Source organism: Coturnix japonica, chromosome 13 (assembly GCF_001577835.2).
Source record: "Coturnix japonica isolate 7356 chromosome 13, Coturnix japonica 2.1, whole genome shotgun sequence".
Classification (NCBI taxonomy): Eukaryota; Metazoa; Chordata; class Aves; order Galliformes; family Phasianidae; genus Coturnix; species Coturnix japonica.
Genome location: NC_029528.1, coordinates 966910 through 985043, shown reverse-complemented (window position 1 = coordinate 985043; position 18134 = coordinate 966910). Strand labels below are relative to the sequence as shown.

At 52.8% G+C, this 18134-nt stretch overlaps 1 protein-coding gene and 1 long non-coding RNA gene across 5 annotated transcripts; one reads left to right on the top strand and one right to left on the bottom strand.

The window, feature by feature from the left end:
- Window positions 1-1059: 1059 nt before the first annotated feature.
- On the bottom strand, window positions 1060-17301 carry FGF1 (fibroblast growth factor 1). 4 transcript variants are annotated; one of them, XM_015875515.2, is made up of 4 exons: window positions 17125-17301; window positions 4815-4991; window positions 2653-2756; window positions 1060-2171 (listed from the first exon to the last, which is right to left on the bottom strand). In XM_015875515.2, the coding sequence occupies exons 2-4, from the start codon at window positions 4981-4983 to the stop codon at window positions 1977-1979; spliced, it is 468 nt and encodes a 155-aa protein (XP_015731001.1). In that variant the 5' UTR covers window positions 4984-4991; window positions 17125-17301; the 3' UTR covers window positions 1060-1976. The 4 variants fall into 4 exon arrangements, with proteins under 4 accessions (XP_015731001.1, XP_015731005.1, XP_032303287.1 ...); XM_015875519.2 differs by having other exon boundaries at window positions 17133-17301; XM_032447396.1 differs by lacking the exon at window positions 17125-17301 and adding an exon at window positions 15820-15937 and having other exon boundaries at window positions 1060-2168.
- On the top strand, window positions 4991-15918 carry LOC116654042. Its single transcript, XR_004308883.1, has 2 exons — window positions 4991-6369; window positions 7787-15918. It is a non-coding gene; the product is annotated as an uncharacterized LOC116654042 (long non-coding RNA).
- Window positions 17302-18134: the final 833 nt, after the last annotated feature.

Here is an 18134-nt window from a genome sequence, read left to right as displayed (position 1 = left end):
GGGAGGCAGCACAGCTCAACCCATGGTTATATTTTCCAACTTTCCAGTTTAATTAGAAGCCCGGCTCTTCTGTGCACGCACTCATTCCTTTCTCACTTGAATGACAGCAAGGGGTTTTACAGGGAGATTTGTCACCATGTTTAAGCAAGCTGCTGGTGCTGCTTTCTGTCCACATCACTCTGCCCTGTTCCAGCTCACAGCTCTGTGTGCCATCACCAACGTCACCCACTTCTGAGTTAGGTACAGAGCCGTGCCTGTGTCATCCTTCCTCATCCTCCTGTCATCCTCCTGTCCCTGCCCTCCCACTGCCCTATTGCTGGGCTTTTGGCAGACACTCAGGCCCAGTGCTGCTAAGTACCAGTTTAAATGTCAGACTTCACAACTCTCATGCTCTGCTATTAAGTAGTTATAAGTTTGTAGGAGCAATGTGAGTGGGGATTGCAGGGCCCAGCCCTGCCCCACACCCTGCACAGGGCCCCCTTATGCCATTCTTGCAGCGTGCTGAGCCCTGCCCCCAGCCCCATACAGTGCAGCTGCTCGCACTGAGGTGTAAAGGGCACTCAGGTAGTTGTACCTGTGCACTGCTTGTGATGGGTCACAGCTGACAGATCATTGCTCTCTGACCTTTAGTAATTGGGTTGTGTTCGAGATGGGTTGCACAGGGTGTGCTCTGATGCACAGATCAGGCAGTGCTGCAGAATGGGCGCAGGTACCTGTGCAGGAGCAGCACCTGGTCTGCTTGTAATGCAGGGGTGTATCCTACAGCTGGGGTTCACTTTCGAGGGGAAGAAGGGGAAGTTGCTTGTGTAAAATTTGCAAACATTACTTCCCTCTTTCTTCTAATTAAAATGTTTTAATTAGTGTATACAGTAAAAGTGTGCCTTTGGGCTTTTGTGGGTTGTAACTGAAAACTGGGAGGTGATGCCTGTGGTTCCTCAAGCTCTATGTGTGCTCACAGTGAGTGCAATAGGACACACCTGATACAGTGTCCCAGCCAACCACTGCGGGAGGCACAGAGAGCTGCAGAGCAGTGCAGTGCTCCCACCAAACACACACTTCTGCAGTTTCCAAGGATTTATTATACAAAAATAAAGGTTAAATAAATGTGATTATCCATTTCTTCTAACCAGAAGAGGAGCGCTTTTCACCACTGACCTAGAACTGTCATTTGAACAGAGGAATGTTTAACACTGTTATGTTATGCTATGGACCACAATGCCTTTTTTCCTTTGCTGTCCAGTATAGAAAACCAGGCCTAGCAGGAGGGGCTGTAGGGAAGGAAGCACTGAAAAGAGCATTCAGGAGCCATGCAGCTCCGGCTTTGTGTCCCCAACCCAGCTGTCACCCAGGAGGAATCTCACTGTGCCCCTCAGCCACATGAACTGCAGCACTTCTGCTGCTCCAGTTCTGCTCCAGCATCTCCAGGACAGCGTCAGGGCATTTGGTGCTATCTGCACTTACAAACGGATTGTGGAAGAGACAGATTTACTTAATAAATAAATACAAATAACGTGACAGATATTAGCATGAGGTACAGCAGTATTCTAAGGAAGGTTAAGATGCTGAGGAACTGGAGCTCCTGGCTGGCATTAGCTTGGCTTAGTATGGTGAAGTTATCTGCAAGCTATTCACTGGGCTCTCAGTAACACAAACAACAGCACGGTTGGAAGTCGCTTGAAGGAGTATTGGAAGCAGCATACTTGGATGGATAAATGGGGTTACACAGAGCACTGGGGGTGCTGGGTTCCAACAGCAGCTGGGCTGGAAGCCACACACTCCCATGCATGGCTGTCCTTGAGGCTCCTCATCACTGCTGCAAAGGGTCGTGCAAGGCTGAGCAGCTCAGGTCCGGTTTGGTTCAAGCCTTTACCTACAGCTTGGGGCATGTTTGGTTCTTCATTGGAACACCAGAAAGGGGCAGCGGGGATGGGCAGCCGGTGCCAGGGCAGGGGTGGCTGTGGGCTGTGGGATGGGGCTCAGTCAGCTGACACTGGCAATGGGAGGAAGAGGATCGCCTTCTGCCCATAGTGAGTCCGCGGCCCCAGCTTGCTGTTCCCATTCTTCTTCAGCCCAACAAACCAGTTCTTGTCTGCGTGCTTTTTGGAGATGTATGTGTTGTAATGGTTCTCCTCGAGCCTCTCAAGGAACAGGCACTCCTCGCCCGGTAGCTGCTGGAAAAGAGTTGTAGGGAGGTTAGTGAGTGGGGTGCCATGGGGCAGGGTGCATCGTGGGGGCTGCTGCCCTCTCCCTGTGCCCACCACACAGTACAGTATGTGTCTTGGCTTGGCTTCTGACTTGGTCCTGACTCACTTTGCAGTCCCATGCCCACAGCCCACGAGTATGGGGAGCAAAGCATCTCCTTGGCAAGGCTGAGAAGCCTACCAAAAGGGATATGGGATGTGCACTTTGCTATAAATGGATCTCAAAGACCTGGATTATTTTTGGTGACTCTGTGTCCTGCAGCTCCTGGACACCAGATCATAGAATCACAGAATCATTAAGGCTGGAAACAGCCTCTCAGATCCCCAACCCCTGCCCACCCCACCATGCCCACTGACCATGTCCCCCATGCCACATCCCCATGTTCTGGAACTGCCCCAGGGATGGTGAATCCCCACTTCCCAGGCCCCTGTATGTTGTGCTGCAGCTTACCGAGCCATACAGGAGCCCATTGGTGTCCATTGCCAGGTACTGCCCTGACACTGTGCTCTTTATATAGACCTCACCCACGTCTTCCGCACTGAGCTGGAGCTGAACTGGAAGTAAAATTAAAACAACAACGATAGTGTAAAAAGGAAAATAGGGACATGGAAAAAGGGAAAGTGGTGAGAGATAATGGCCCAGGTGCTGGGAAAGTGAGCAGGGTGTTTTTGTTCTGAACTATAAAGAGTTTAAGAGAAACAGTACAGAGTGTAATAATAACATCTCCTTGTGCCCTCCCCTTAAGAGAAACTCCACAGCCATGTCTGGGGAACCAAAGGCCAATTTTTGCCTTATTTTACATCAAAGGAAGGGCTGACTTTTGGTTAAGATGCTGGAATGGGACACAGGAAATTGGGGTTTTAATTCGGACTCTAATTTTCAAATTTCCTTTGTGGTTTTGACAAGATAGTTAAGGAGTGACGTATGAAGAGGTATTTCAGGACAGACAGACCTCAGGTACTGGTACTGCAGTGCACCATGCCTTGCTGTGTGGCAGGGTCTGTGCCCTGGGGAGCTGGGTCATACACCCAGGTACTGGATCCTCCTGTAAGCTGCAGAAGGGCAGCAGGCAGAGGGAAGGCACTGGTCCTCATCCTGAATAACAGTGCAGACATCCTGCAGATGCCCATGAGCCATGTTCTGTAAGGTTGTAGCCCATGACACAGAACAGTGCAGTAGAGCAGCCCTGGGGATGTCTCTCTAGCACTCAATGCCTAAAGAGTGAATCCTTAGTGGGGCACAGAGCATTGTTACCTCTTTCCTGTAAGATAAGGCTGGTTTTGGAAAGGAGCATGGCCTTATTTCCTCCTCAAGGCTCTGAAATGCTCATGTAACATTTTTCACTTCATGCTGAAGGCACGGGGAGCTGAGCAATGCAGTGAAGGACCAGGAATGAAATTAGTGCTGGGTTCAGTGGCCTAGAATGAGTGACTTTTTGTTTCCCCTTAGATATCCTCCTTCATTCTGTGCCTAGCACTTGACAAGGCGATGTCAGATAAAAATAAGAACTTCTCTGGAGCAGTGGTGCCAGTGGCAGTGCATGGGCAGGACCCCAGAGTGCAGTGCTTCACGTCCATAGGGGCAGTTCCCACTGGCACATTGCCCTGCACTAGGTTCATTCTGTAAATATTTGCCTGGTCAGATATCCACATTTACAGGATTGTTTGCAGGGGGTTCCTGGCGGGCAGGGCTTCCCAGCACATGGCCTGGCTGGCAGCCAGTGAGGAGCAAGAGTGGCTGGGGAGGAGATGCTGGCTGCAGGACTCAGGCTGGTGGGGTTAGGAGTGGGCTGGAGGGCCTGAGGATGGGGACTCAGGGCTGTCCCCATGGCTGCTGGGATGCTGCAAGGAGCAGGGAATGGTGTTTGTACCTAGAATGCTGCTGCTCATTGAAGCATGAGGAAAGACTAAGCTGGGCAGGGCAGAATCCAGTCAAACTGCCTTGGGATCTCACTTCCCAAATCCTCTTGAGCACTTGCAGCGGTCCCCAGAGCTTAAAGCTCCCTAACAGAACCCATTGTACCACTGTGTCATCAGTGTCACACAGCTGCTTTGTGCCTCATATGGGTGGCACAGCTAGGGGAGCTGCTGGGGGCAAGGTGCTGCTGCAGGTGGGCCAGGCCAGCCTTGTTCTTGCCTCTTTTGGACTCCTGCATCCTGCAGGAACTTAATTAACCACATAAGGGAAAGGGAAAGTACTGAAGATGAGAGGATGCTGCATACAAAGCACACAGACACAACACGTTCAGCACACCAAGCTCCAGCACCTGATTCATGTGTAAGAAGCACAGCTGTGCTGCCTGAGGGCATCGCTTGTGCAGTGCCACTGCTGCCTGACCCAGGGACATGCAAAGATGCCATCAAATCAGGTGTGATGGCTTCGTGTGTGTGCAGGGCTGCAGCTCCTCCCTGATCTTCCAGCTGTCAGCTTGCCTGCATGCTGCAATTAACCCCTCAATTACATCCCTGCAATTGCCACCCCTGCTGGCCGCCCTTCCTGGCTGCACCGTTTCTTGCACACTCATATCAGGCTGCTTTCTGCTGGTAAGGCTGACCAAGCAATGCAGGACATGCAAGCAAGCAGGAGAACCAAGCAGCCCGGCCGGTCCTTACTGTGCTGGTCACTCCGGTCCCGTGTTCCGTCCACTTTGCCGTCCGGCAGGATCCGTAGGAAGTGGCCCCCGTTGCTGCAGTACAGGAGTTTGGGCTTCTTGTAGTTGCCCAGCGGCAGGCCAAAGCGCTCGGTCAGGGCAGTGAAGGTGGTTATCTCCCCCTCGGCCATGGCTCAGGCTGTGGGAGATGGGAGGTGTGAGCGGGATGGTGAGCTGCCCGCAGTGCTGTGCTTATAGGGACAGGGAGGGATGGGGCCGGGGCAGGTGAATCACGCAGGTGCTGTTCCCTGCAGTGGGAGGATCGGGGTCGTCCTGCTGGCAGCAGGGATGCAGTCCCTCTAATTGTATCACAGTGAATTTTGTTTTCTTTTTGCTTTCTATTGACGCACGAGCTAAAATTATACACTGGAATACATGTTTGGAAACCACCCAATGTCTGATTGGAACCCACAGGAGGAAGCAGCCCAGGTTAATGGTTCTCACCACTATTATACCTTCCTGTCGTGGCTGTGACTAGAATTGCAACACAAGGCAGCACGCTGCATAACAAGCATTGCTTTGTGGTGAGGCGTCCACCTGGCCCAGGCACACACACGCTGAGGATCAGAACACATCTTAGATAAGAACTTACCTTACTTATCTAACTTAGATCAGAACTTATCTTAGATAAGTAAGAGTGTAGGAGGCTTCCACTGCTCAGGCCTTGAGGGGGAGATTTATGCACAGTGACCAATTGTATGTGGAAAAAGGGGATTCTGAATCCAGACCATATCACAGTTGTGCAGCCTTACCTCCCAGCTGTAACAGAAAGCCAAGAGAACTGAGGCTGCACTTAAACCACCATGAAAATTCTGCCTCTCATAGGCAATATTCTTTGGGCTTATAGAGAAGTGGGTTTATGAAAAAAGATGGGGCACTGGGTGAATCTAGTAACGTCTGGTAAGTCAGAAAATGACTTTAAGAGTTATTTGTTCCCATAGCCATACTATGGGACAACACAGTCACTACTTATAGGTATTTAAAGATTGTGAAAACATCAGTTGAGCACTGAGTTGCGTTACAGCTGCATTAGGGTTGAGCTGGTGCCAGGTTGGTTCTTAGAAACAACTTCTCCTGCAAAGAGCAGCCAGGAGAAACTATTCCTCCAAGTGGATCCCCAAAGCACACAGAAGACAAAAATACATGGGAGTGCCAATTCTTGTTTTTAAGTTTTGATCACTAAGAACTGAAACCATGGAAATAAGGCTTCACTGCTGTTGTTGAAAACATGCCCAGCCATCTCAGCCCCTTCAGTCAGTTCCCAGGCTTCATCCCTTTCTTTCAGATGTGCCCCTTTAAGGTCTTATAGCAGAAATGCTGAGTCACAGCCTGAAGCAGTGATGGAGCACCTGGTGGGAAGGCAGGGCCAGACCAGGGAAGCTCAGGTGCATGCAATGTACCTGCGTGATGGAAGGGCTGGAGCCAGGATCCACCCCTTCCCAGACCTCATTTAAGGGCTGACAGTGGAGGCAAAGGCATCTCACTGGAGATTTCTGCCTACTGGAGGCTTTCTAAAGGTAAGCAGATTTTCTTTTGTTTCTGTGCCCATGACTGTTGCACTTGGGTAAATCCTTATTTGCTGCAGCCCAGGTACTTGCTGCTCTGCTGCGTTTTCCATTGTGTTACAAGCCTCCATCAAAACAGCAAGAGATATCTGAGGAGGAGTGAAGAAGCCCCCTCTTCCCTTGAGTTTGAGTTGTGCCTGGCAGTGCCCCCATCCTGGGCAGTGCTCAGAGTGGTGCTGCAGGTGGGGCTGGGATTGCTCTGACTGCTGTGTGCTCAGAAGACAGGTCCTGGCTGTGTGATGCTTTAAACTTTTCACTGCTGCCCTCTCTGCAGAATTGTGCTTACTGTGTTTCCAGCATCACGTTGTCTGGAGCAGTGCCCAGGGAGCAGCACTGAACCAGATATGAGCTTCCCCAGCTGGTGCTTGCTTAGCACTGAGATCTGGCTTACAGCCAGTTTCTCTCTTGCTGCCTGGAGCCCTGAACCTGCTCCAGACCCATTTCAGTCTCAAAGCATTAACCTTTCTCTGAGGGACCCAGCCCAACTTTCACAGCCATTTCCACTGGTTCATATTTTGCTTGTGGTGGTTCAACTCCACACCAGCTACTGGGCTTTCCCTGGGCAGCAGCCTGCTCATCACCTGATGAGCTAGACAAGCTGCAGTGCTTTGCTGAGCATTAATCAAGGCCAGCAGTGTTGTGCAATTTACTGGAAGTGACTCTTTCCTTTAACCCTTCTCAGAGGATGAAAGGCACTGGATGCCTCCTGGCAGGTGATGGAGGGAGCAGAGGAGCCCACCCTGCAGCCGTGGGCTCTGTGCAGGGTCCCAGCAGCACAGCTGACATGGGTGAGGTGCAGATTGGGGTGGGTTCCTTCTTAACTTGCAGGTCTGCACAGCCAAGAGTGTCTATGGATTGCTTTAACAGAACAGCTCTGCTGGAAACATCGCCTTCACTTTCACGTATTTCCTTTAAGGCTTTAGGTTTTTTTTTTCTTTTTTTTTTTCCCCCCTATTTTTAGGAGGCTCTCAGAGCTTGCCAGCTGCCTTTGACTCCACAAGAAAAGCTGAATGAACACAATTTTCCACTCCTATTGTCTCTCCTTGCTAAATACTGCTGCTGTTCTCAGCCTTTTATGACTGTGCAGCCGCTATTCCACACACAGTACAGCTCCTGGCCCCTACTATTATACTTTTGGCAAGAAACCATCAGGTTTTTATATAAATAAGAGTACAAGAGAGAACCTGAACTTAAGTTAACTTAGGGGTCTTATTTTGGGGGGTAGAAGCCCAGTAAAATGGCTGGGCTCCAAGGCTTCGGAGCTACTGCACTGTGTACACACTGCTTTCCTGTCTGCCTCTTTATGTCCTCACCGCTCCTTTCCCTTAAGGCCCTTTCTGACCTCTCTGAATGGATCTGGTCTTTGTAGGTTGCTGTTCTGCTGTTACATGTGAGGCCCTGTGGATAGAAGAGTTACAACATTCTAGAAGAACTCTGGCTCTGCCTTTCCTCTGTGCAATGTCCTGCTGGGTTCCTGCAGTCCTGGGGTTGACAAGTATGGCTTCAGGGAATTGCTGTGGGGCTCCCAGAGCAGCTGGAGCATGCAGAGGGAAAACTGCTTGGATAAAATGGGGTTTTTATTCATTGTAAGTATTGGAGATTGACTGTGTGGGATGAATTTCCTCACCCTGGAATAAGAGGCCGTGATGGATGCAGGCGGGTTCAGAGCTCAGTAGAGGCTTCCTTGTGCATGGGTGGCCCTGGGACCTGCAGCACGATGGGGATGGGGTGTTAGTTGGATTCAGTTGTCTTTGAGGTCTTTTCCAACCTTTGTAATTCTGCAATCCTATTCCTACATCACCTAGAGAGAAGAGGAGCCCTTGGGTAACATGTGCATGTCCTGGGGACAAAAGTGTGCCTATAGCTGAGAGTTCTGATCGAGCCACATGAGGTTTCTGTGCTTCTCCAGGCTGGGAGTCAGTACAACATCTCAGCAAAGCAGTGGCATCCGTGGAGAGACAGGAAAACAAAGTGATGATCTGCTTCCTAATTGCCTGCCTGCAGATCCTACCTCCCCGCCCACACCCTCCTGCAATCTGGTGATTAACTTAATTACAGCTGCAGCTCCTGGAGCTGGCCCAGCCGGGGAGGAGGAGCGGTGCCAGGAGGGTCTCGCTCCCTGCAGCCTGCCTGGGCTGGGACCAGGAGCACGGACGTGGCTGTGAGCAGTGCTGGCTGGAGATGCAGATCCCATTGTTTCATGTGTGGGATTTGATTGTTAATCCCAGTGCACACCAGATGCGTGGGACCTGTTGTGTGGAAAGAATACTTTGGACAGAGAAGCACGAGGGCTCAGTTTCTCCAGCAAAGGGCAATGGGAGAGAAGTTTTGCACACAGAGCATCGAAGGAGGCAAGTATAAAGGATAACGGAGTGCTCTACTGTGTGGAGGGGCAGTGCTGAGGGGGGAAGGGACTCCTCTTCTGGCAGGTCCCTGTAGCTGAGCTACAGTGCTCAATGTTCTAAAGCAGCTCTCACTTGCAGTGGTTTTTAAGAAGCCCCTGGAGCTGACAGCTGGGTTGCATGCCCCTGTTCCTGCTGTGGGTCTGGGTGTGCTCTGCTTCCTAGAGAAAGCAGCAGAGGTCTGCAGGGCTGCTGCGGAGCAGGACGGGTGGTACAGGATGGAGGACAGCTGTGGTCCTGGAGTGCTGGAGGTGAGGCTGGGTGATGCTGCCCAGCTCACAAATGTCACTGCTCCTCCTGCCACCCACTGCTGCTGTCCCTATGAAATGTCAGACCGCAGCGCTGGGAGTGCTGAGGTTGTCTGGGCTCAGGTGTGGCTGCCCCATGGCTGCTGGCTCCCACCCCACACACCCACAGACAGGCGGGCAGACAGCAGTGCCAGCCCTGGGCAGGCTGCTCATGGCTTCCTTCTGCTGCTCTGCTTATGCTGCTTTCCTCTAGCCATCTTGCTCTTGCATCCCAGCTCTACCCAGGAAAGCTGTTTGCCTGACACCAAATGACAGATTCTCACCCCCAGATCTTGCACTATACTATGCCCTTGTGCCAAGGGATGATGTGGTTCTCCTCTTGTGTGCTGTGGGCTCCACCCCAAGCAATGCCTCCCTAATTCCAGGTAAGAGTCTTGTTGATGCTTCCTCTATCACCCTGTTGTTGGCTGCCAGCCACACCAAGCTCTCATCATCTACACTGAGTCCAGAACATTGGCATGCTGCTGCTAATGAGGCGTGGGGCTTAAGTGAGGAGTGAACAGCAGGAATTTGCCTACATTGTCAGATGGGATGCTTCCTTCAGCTGCCCTGTGAAGAGCAGCCCAGCTCAGCCCAGGGTTGGCTCTGGCTTCAAAATGGGGATTTGAGTTTGGGTTCAGACTTGCACTGTGTCCTTCACCAGAGAAATGAAGGATGCCTGGAACTGTAGGTTTCATCTCCATGCCAAGTGAAACTCCACATCCATACCCGTGGTTAACCATCAGTAGACACATCATCACTTAGAAATCAAGCCTCAGTCTGTGCTGTTCCAAGGAAAATCACTTGGTCTCTGGGTTCACCGTAAGCTCAGCAGTGATTTACTACCAAAAAAAAGCAAGGGGAGTTAATTATCTGCACTTCAAACTCATTGTCTGATGGCAACATGGCTTGTCAAGTTCTGAGGAAATACTGCCGGGAAGAGTTCTGCTGCTTAACATCTTTAACTGTAGCTATGGGTGCATAAGTAAACAGCTTGGGCTGTGTTTTGCCATGAATGCTGTTGCTCAGTAACTTAATAGTGCAACAATTGCTTGAGATAATGATTGATATTACTGGGAAAATCCTACTATAAATAATAATTTTCTTATCTGCATGACCTGAGAGCTGGAGAAATGCTGTACTGTGTGAAACCACAGTGCATGAGAACATGCAAGGAGAGATCCAAAGGAAAGATCCTTCTGCTCTGTTGGAGCAAGGCAAGCTCAGAGCCAAAGCTTTATAAATGTGGCTAAGAGGCTCCACAGAAAGAAATCCAAACAGAATAATTAAAGGGGGATAATGAACCACTGCATTTAGCTGGTGAGTAGGCACCTCTATGTATTTCCTGCTGTTGTAGAGGAAGACATAGGCATGATGGGGATGGGTCAGTGGTTGGACTCGCATAGTCTCAGAGGTCTTTTCCAACCTGAATGATTCTATGGTGGGCTGCTCTGACATGCAGACTTTAGGCAAAATTCTGGGGGCTCTCAGTTCAGAACAGCTCACTGGGTCCCCAGGTGTTCATGTGCCACCCTCACTTCCAGTCAGAGAAGCACAGCTGACACATGGGACGTTAGCCCTTGGCAGAAGCCCCAGACAGCAGCACATGAAGCACCTGTGAATGGAAGAGCTGAGCATCAATCTGACCCCATGAGATGTATGTAGGGCTGGTGATGACGGCACCTCCAGGGAAAACAGCCCTGCCCCAGTGCTGCTGCTCTCCCTGGCCCAGAGTGGAGACAGCTGGTAGTTTTCAACAGCCCGTCTGCCCTGTCTGATCCCTGCAAACACCAGCAGCCACCAACAACACAGCACAGGAGAGACAGCTGTAATTATAAACATCTGATGGAACCAAGCGCTTTGTGGAGCACTGCCACCAGGTGCCACCCACATGGGCTATTTGCAGCCTGGCATGGCTGGAAGGTGCAGAGACATCTGTAGGTGGTGGCCTGGCCCTGGGACACCTGCATGGGGTGAGAGGGGGCACCATGGGGAGATGACCCAGTATAGCTGCACTGGTGACAGAAGGTGGGGACATCCCAGATCCTTAAACACACTGAACTGAGCCAAAAAAAAAACCAAAACACCCAAAAAACCAAACCCCAAAAGCAACATTAATCCTCCAGAATTTTAAAAACCATTTGTCTGTGGCCTTCCCCTTTGAAACCTGCCTGGCCTGGGACACAAGCATCACCATATCCACAAAGCTTTTGGCACAGGCAAGGGCTCATCCAAGCAATGTCAGCCCCAAACTGCCCAATGCTGCCTGCCCTGTGCCCACATGCAGCCCAACAGCTGTAGTTCCCCAGCATGAAAGCCACCACCTACAGCGCTGACCCCACAGTGCCCCTCTGCACTCCCCCCAAGCCCCATTCAGAACTTAAATATAAAGGGAGATGGACGTCCCCATGGAGAACATACCCATCTGAGTGCTCCTATCTGCAATGCACACTGCTATGAACAAACAGCAGCGCAGAGCTCACCCAATGCAGTGCAGGCTGTGAGTTGTGGTGGTGAAGATCTCCCCCTCCTGTTCACCCAGAGCGTGGAGCTGGGAGCGAGGAGGGAAATGCTGGGCTCGGGGCTGTTGCCCTGTGCTCACCCCAACCTCAGGTGGCTGAGCCTGGGGGTGCTGCGGGGATGGGGTCAGTGCTGGAGCACCGCACACCTGGTGTGGAAATAGAAGAAGGGCACTGCAGGGACTCACCCAGAAGTGGGACCGTCAGCCTGCTAACGCCAGAGGCGTGGGAAGAAAAGTCCCAAGGTTAAGGCTGACGCCCAGATTTCTCCTCTCGGAGCAGGACTCTAAATTAAGAAGTAGGAACAAATGTTCTGAGCACAAGAACGCTGTGAGTCACGCACAGCCCAGTGTCTAGACTGCTGTGGGCAAAGAGCAAACCTTACTGAGGACAACACCACACCAGAATGAGTCTGAGGAGACCAAAGGGTTGGGGATGTCACTCTGCAGGCCGGTGGGCAACCCCACTCCTGCAGCAGGCCTGGAGGGCAAAGCACAGTGCTGTCCTGTTACAGGGACCACAGCCAGAAAATGGCCATTTTATGGTTGGTTTAACCTGCAGCCACCTGCGAGCAGCACCTCCCCACCCTGGGGAAGGGCTGAGCTAATGGGAAGGTGAGGAACATCCTGGGAGGAGCAGTTCAAAGTGCTTCTGTGGCTTCTCCTGCCTGTGTTCTGCAACAGAGCTGTGTGGATGGGAAGGGCTTTCTGCTGTCTTGCTCTCTTCCTCTGTGTGATGGGTTTCCTTTCATGCCTCTCAGTTTTCCTGCTTTCTTCCATGACTGTGTGTCACCGTGTGTCTGTAACAGGCATCTTTCCTCTGTTCTCTCACTTTATCTGTGCCCCTGCTGGCACTGCTCTGCTAGCTGCAGTTTCTCAGGGTGATTTCATTCCTCTTTAGGTGCCTCTGTGTCATCCTGGGGTGGGCTCAGGCCTGAACAGTTTGGGAAAGAAGAAACGGAATGGAGAGGGGCTGTGCTGAATGCCCAGGCCTGAAAATCCAGACAGTTATCTGCCTTTTTTGAGAAGCTGTGGAAACAAATCATTCTGCTATATGAGCTGTAGGAAAGAGAAGGGCCTGGTGCTAACTGTACATCCAGAGCTCTCTGCATGCTGCAGGCAGTGCCCACAGCCTGCAGCCATCCCGCTGTCCTGCACCGGGGCACTGCTGTGCAGGGTGGCAGGATCTGCTGCTGTGTGCCCCCACAGCATTAGCAGAGGGGACACTGATGTTGGATGTAAGGTAAATAGTACTGACTGCTCTTACTGAGTCAGGCTGCTCTCTTTTTTAACAAGTGGAGAGGAAGGGAGGATTATTGCATTCACTCAGGCCGTGCTGCATACTGGGACAGAGATAATGTGACAAAGCAGCAGTGCCTCTCTCTCTTGCTGAACTGGTTTTCAGCGAATTCTTCTGCAAACAGATTTCTATTGTGAGTGGCTTAAAGAGCAGAGCCAGCCAGGCCTCCAGCACAGGCGATAATCAGCAACGACCAGTTGCACAAAATGAATGTGGGATTCTAATGAATGATGAATGTGGGGATCTAAAGCTGCCCCAGCCATGAGCATTAGCAGCCCTTGTGCTGTGCCAGAGGGCAGTGCCGGCTGTGCCCGTCCTCTCTGCACTCAGTTCTTTGGGGCTGCAGGCTGGTGGTGGTCTGACCAATGGCTAAGGACCGTCTTTTGGGTTAATCTCTGGCTAAAGACCATCTTTCTCCACTGTTCTTTGCAACCTCTTATTTCTGAGCCCTCATTCAGAGAGGTGTCTGTTCATCTCATCTAAACCCCTGCCATTTTGAGGGTCATGAAATTATTAACATGGGGTTGTTTAATGCAGGAGGCAAATTTTCTTGCATTATTGCAGTGGTGCTCCTGGGGTTGCAGAGAGGAAGGAGCAGCTCCTGCAGCAGGTGGCACTGGAGTGAGGCAGAGATGCACCATGGCAGCTTTGCAGTGGTGCTGGTGGCATCTGCTGCCACTGCAGTGGGAGGTGGCACCGGGCACATAGGAAGGGCCTGAGGAGCTCATGGCCCAGGATGCATGGGCAGCAGGAGCTGGGACTGATGTCAGCACCTACCAACAGTTATCTCCCCAAGGCAGTAAAAGTTAGTGATGACCTCCTCATTGAAAAGCTGCAATTTTCTCTAATGAATCCCCTAAAGTGAAGCTTATTTCCTGCAGAAATGTGCCTGTTTGTGGTTCTGGATTGCAGTGTCTCTTGAAAATCCTTTTTCCTGCCTCCTCCTGTCATGCAGCTATGGACTTCTTGAGAAATGGATGGAAGCATTTTACCATTTGATTACCCAACCGTGGCACTAAGAGCATCACACAGCCCTGGAAATGGAGCTGAAAGGGGACTGCTTCCTGCAGGAAGCCAGAACGCTGCTTCTGCCACGAGCTCTGGAACTTTCCCTGTGATGGGTGCACACAGTCCATGCATGGGAGTGGAGATGTGCACTGGCAGCACTGCTGGGGCTGCACAGAGAAATGACTGCTCCAGGTGAGCCATGCTCTGTGTCACAGCTCTTCCATGAGGAAAATCCCCATCTTTCTTACTAAGGGAAGAAAAGGGTCTTTCTAATGGCTAAGCTCTTTCATTTATTATTATTAGTATTATTTTTATGTTCTGACTTGGCATCAGAAGAGAAAGCAAATATTTAGCAGGATCAGATTTGATCTGCTCTATGAATGCATCCTCAGAAGTACACTGAAACAAGAGGAGAGTGACTGAGATGAACCTGCGGGGGCTGCTATCCCTACAGCTGGCACTGTGAACTGTAACTGCTGCCCACACCAGACCAAAGAAGCCCAATACAAAGAAAATACACCCCCAGCTCTGATTGCCCTGCCTGGGTGCATCGGGTGCTGTGTAGCTCCTTCATGCTCCCCCTGCCTTGCTGCTCCCAGCTATGTTTGTGAGCATTTTAGCTGGCTCATGCCAGTTGGCACAGAGGAAAATTCACACAAAGCAAGCACAGGAAGAGCAACAGCACTGCTGTAGTGGGGGGTGCAGCCCCAGGGCTGGGGAGGCAGTGGCAGCAGCAGAGCCGCATTGCTGCTGGGGAAACAGCATAGAAGGTGCCGCTGTGGCCAGCTGCGTGATGAGCTGCTGGGATGGGGGGAAGATCGAGGTCTTGGGAGTGGGAGGGAGGCCAGAGTCATTCGGAGAACTTGGGAGGGGGAGGCTCTCCCTTGGGTAGGGTGGAGCTGGAAGGGGAGGTTATCCAAAGGGCTGGGGCTGGCTGAGGCCTCCCTGGACCCGAACTGCGGTCAGCCCCAACCCAAGTCAGTTCTGCACACCGAGCAGTGGATGGAGGGAGCTGTGCTGACCCTGCTTCACACAGAGAACACTCAGGCACTGTCCTGCTTATCACTGCCAAGCGCAACAACTGGGAACCAGCTGAAGTCTAGACTCATGTTTGTGTGTGCAGAGCTTCTCTGCAGCTCAGGTGTTGCTGCTGGGTCATGAGGGGCCTGAGTCCCACTGACACTCATCACCGTGTCACCAACAGCATGTGGGGCAATGGGACCTGGGGCTCTGCCCAGGACATTTCTATTGAGGAAATTATTATTAATAATTATTAATAATTAATAATAATCATCTTCCAGCAGCACACTGCTGAAACAGGTTTCCTATTTCGGATTATCCTAATTTAGGTTTTGCAAAATAAAACATGTAAAAAAAATTGGATTCAAATTCAGATACAAATTTCGAGCCACAGCTTTTAGAACTGCAATGAGATTCACGTTGTTTTGAACCCCTCCATTCTCCCAGTGGCAGCAGCCCAATGACACCCGCAAGGTTTGGGGGGGTTTGGCCCCTAATGTCTCTGCAGAAGAAATCTGCCTCCTTCCCCCCCTCCTGGCCCATGTGTGCCCCTCGTGGAGCCCCCTCAGGCCCTGCTCCAGTCCCCACATCCCACGGGGGAGTGAGCATCAGGTGGAGAACCCCAGGTAGGAGCATAGAGACAGCACGTGAGCACCCGGGCCCCTCCCGGCCCCTCCGTACCGCGCCCGTGGCCTGGGGGGATGCTCCTGGGTGCTGCCCGGTGAGATGGTGAAGGGAGGAGGACGAGGATGTAGACGGGATGTAGATGGGATGGGGATGGGATGCTCCCTGCCCGCCACCCCGCCCGCAGCCCGACACAGACACATCCCCTCCCGGGTCCGCACGCTGCATCCCGGGTGAACGTACCGCCCGCAGGGTCCCGCGGTGGAGCTGCCGCCGCCGGGCTGAGCCTTTGACTGGTGTCGGAACGAAGGGGAGACAGGGAAAAAATAGTGGGGGGGGGGGGGGGGGGGGGAAAAAAAAAAAAAAAAAAAAAACAGAGAAAAAAAAACTCGTCCGAGCCTATTGGAGAGGAACTGCGGTGGGAGGGACGGAGCACATGGCCGTGTCGGGCTCTGCGGGCTGTGCTGCTGCTGCCGCCCCGCCCCGGGGCTGAGCCCGGTGGGCACGCGGGGGGCACACGGAGGGCAGGCAGCCCCGGTCCGGCTGCTGCTTCTTGCTGCGAACCTCCCGTGGAGGGAGAGGAGACCAAAGCGGATCGGGGCTTTCAAGGCTTTTCGGTGGTGGGGTATGAGCCCGAGGGAGCCGCGCCCGATGCGGGCTTTGTGCGTGGCTGCTGCGGGTAAAGGAGAGAGCGCAGAGCTTGGCCCGCTGCCCCCAGCGCTGTTGAAGCGTCGTTCAGCCGCGGGTATCTCGGGCTCAGGGCCGTGTCACACCGTGCGTTTGTGCAGCCGATCCGCATCTGGAGCGGTCTGAGCGGAGACCGGGCGGCTGGTCACAAAGACGCCGCAGTTGGCAGCAGGTGGAGGGACCGGCAGTGCCCTGATGCGGCCCGGGCCCCGCTCAGCCCCCCGGCTCGGGCATGGCCACGGCAGCGCTGCTCCTGCTCGTGGCGAGGGGAAGGAGCCCTCACCTCGCTGCCCCAATGACTCTGCTGCGCGAGTGCCGCAAATTATGCGCGTTTCTTGGGCTTGCTTAGAGGTACAGTAAACAATTAACTCTGGAGCTGCTTTCTGCCGCGAGGAAGCAGGAGGATCCTGCGCAGCACACAGGCAGTCGGTGCTGCTCTTCTCCCAGACCAGGAGCGAGCAGCAGTGGCAAAGCGTTCTGCAAGACTGCTGTCAATGGAGCCCCCTGAGATGCCCCAGGTCCGGGGCCGGGGCTCATTGCTCACCTTGCAGCTGCATTGCTGAGCACTGAAATGTCTCCTCCCTGTCCCTCAGTCCCTGAGTCCATAAAGAAGAAAATGAACCCCCAACCATTCCCCTGACCGTGCACCCCTGGCTGAGCCCACAGGATTTCTGGGAACCTGGGAACCACAAAAGCCCATTGCAGACCATTGTGGGAGAGGCTGCAATGCCTGTGGTGAGGCTGTGTGCCCGCAGGGGCCGTACCCCATGTGCACTGCTGGGTCGGGGTGTGCAAGTGCTGTGCTGGTCATCCTGCCCCTCACCCCTCTGCCTGCAGCCATGCCTGCACACCCATACTCACACACTCACAGCAGCTCGCAGGAAGGGCTCCAAGGAGAAGAGGTGTCCTCAGACAGGCACCGTCATTGGGGCAGTGATGCTTTCCAGGATAAATCCAGCTGTATCCGGCATGTGTGGGGCTGCGATGGCGCTGCTGTCACTGGGGCTGCTGCACTGAACCCACATAGGACAAAGAAGTATGGATAATCCTTCGCCTTGCTATTTTTTCCCTCTCATGTGATCTTGTTTTTGGACTGCTATTTTGGGGCTGGCCTCCAGCCCAGGTGAAAGACAAGGACTGAATCCAGACTCCCACCCTGTGCCCAGTGCAAGCCAGGGCCTCTGCCTGCTCCCCTGTGCAGTGGGCACAGCCTTGCTGCTGGTGCTGGTTTGGGTCCTGTGCTTGCTCCCCTCTACATCTCTTGCTGCAAAGCCTTTTTTGTCCGCAGACCTCTTGGATTGATGGCAAACAGGCTGCAGTGGATGTGTGGTGCCCAGTGGCCCCATCCCACAGCCCCTCCTGCCCATCCCTGTGGGCTCAGGTTGGGACTCATTGCTGCACCAGAACTGTAGTCTCCCTGGCACTGTTAGACCTTTTTCTGCCCATTTTCCCCGCAGATGCAGCCTGCCAGGATGCTGACAGGAGATAAGTTGGAAAAAAAGAGAAAAAAAAAAAAGAAAAAAAAGCTGGCAGCTTGCAGCAGCCTTGACATAAACAGATGCCAGGCCCAACCCTGCGTGCTGCTCCTCATCCCCCTAGTGTGGGCTGCAGGCATCCCACTGTGCCTGGAGGGGGCTGGGAGGGGCACGGCCAGAGGTAGGTGGGGTTTCCTACATCTTGGGAGATGCCAGACCCACTCACGGCTCATCTGTGCCACGGGGCCTCTTCTGGGGATGTGTCCTTGGGGACATCCTAGGACCATGGCACTGGCAGGGATATTGCTGTGCTTTGTCCTAGCTGTGTCTGTCAGCCCTCCAGATGGAAGTCCAATGGTGGCAGCCAGGAGCCATGTCCCTTTCCCTGCCATTATC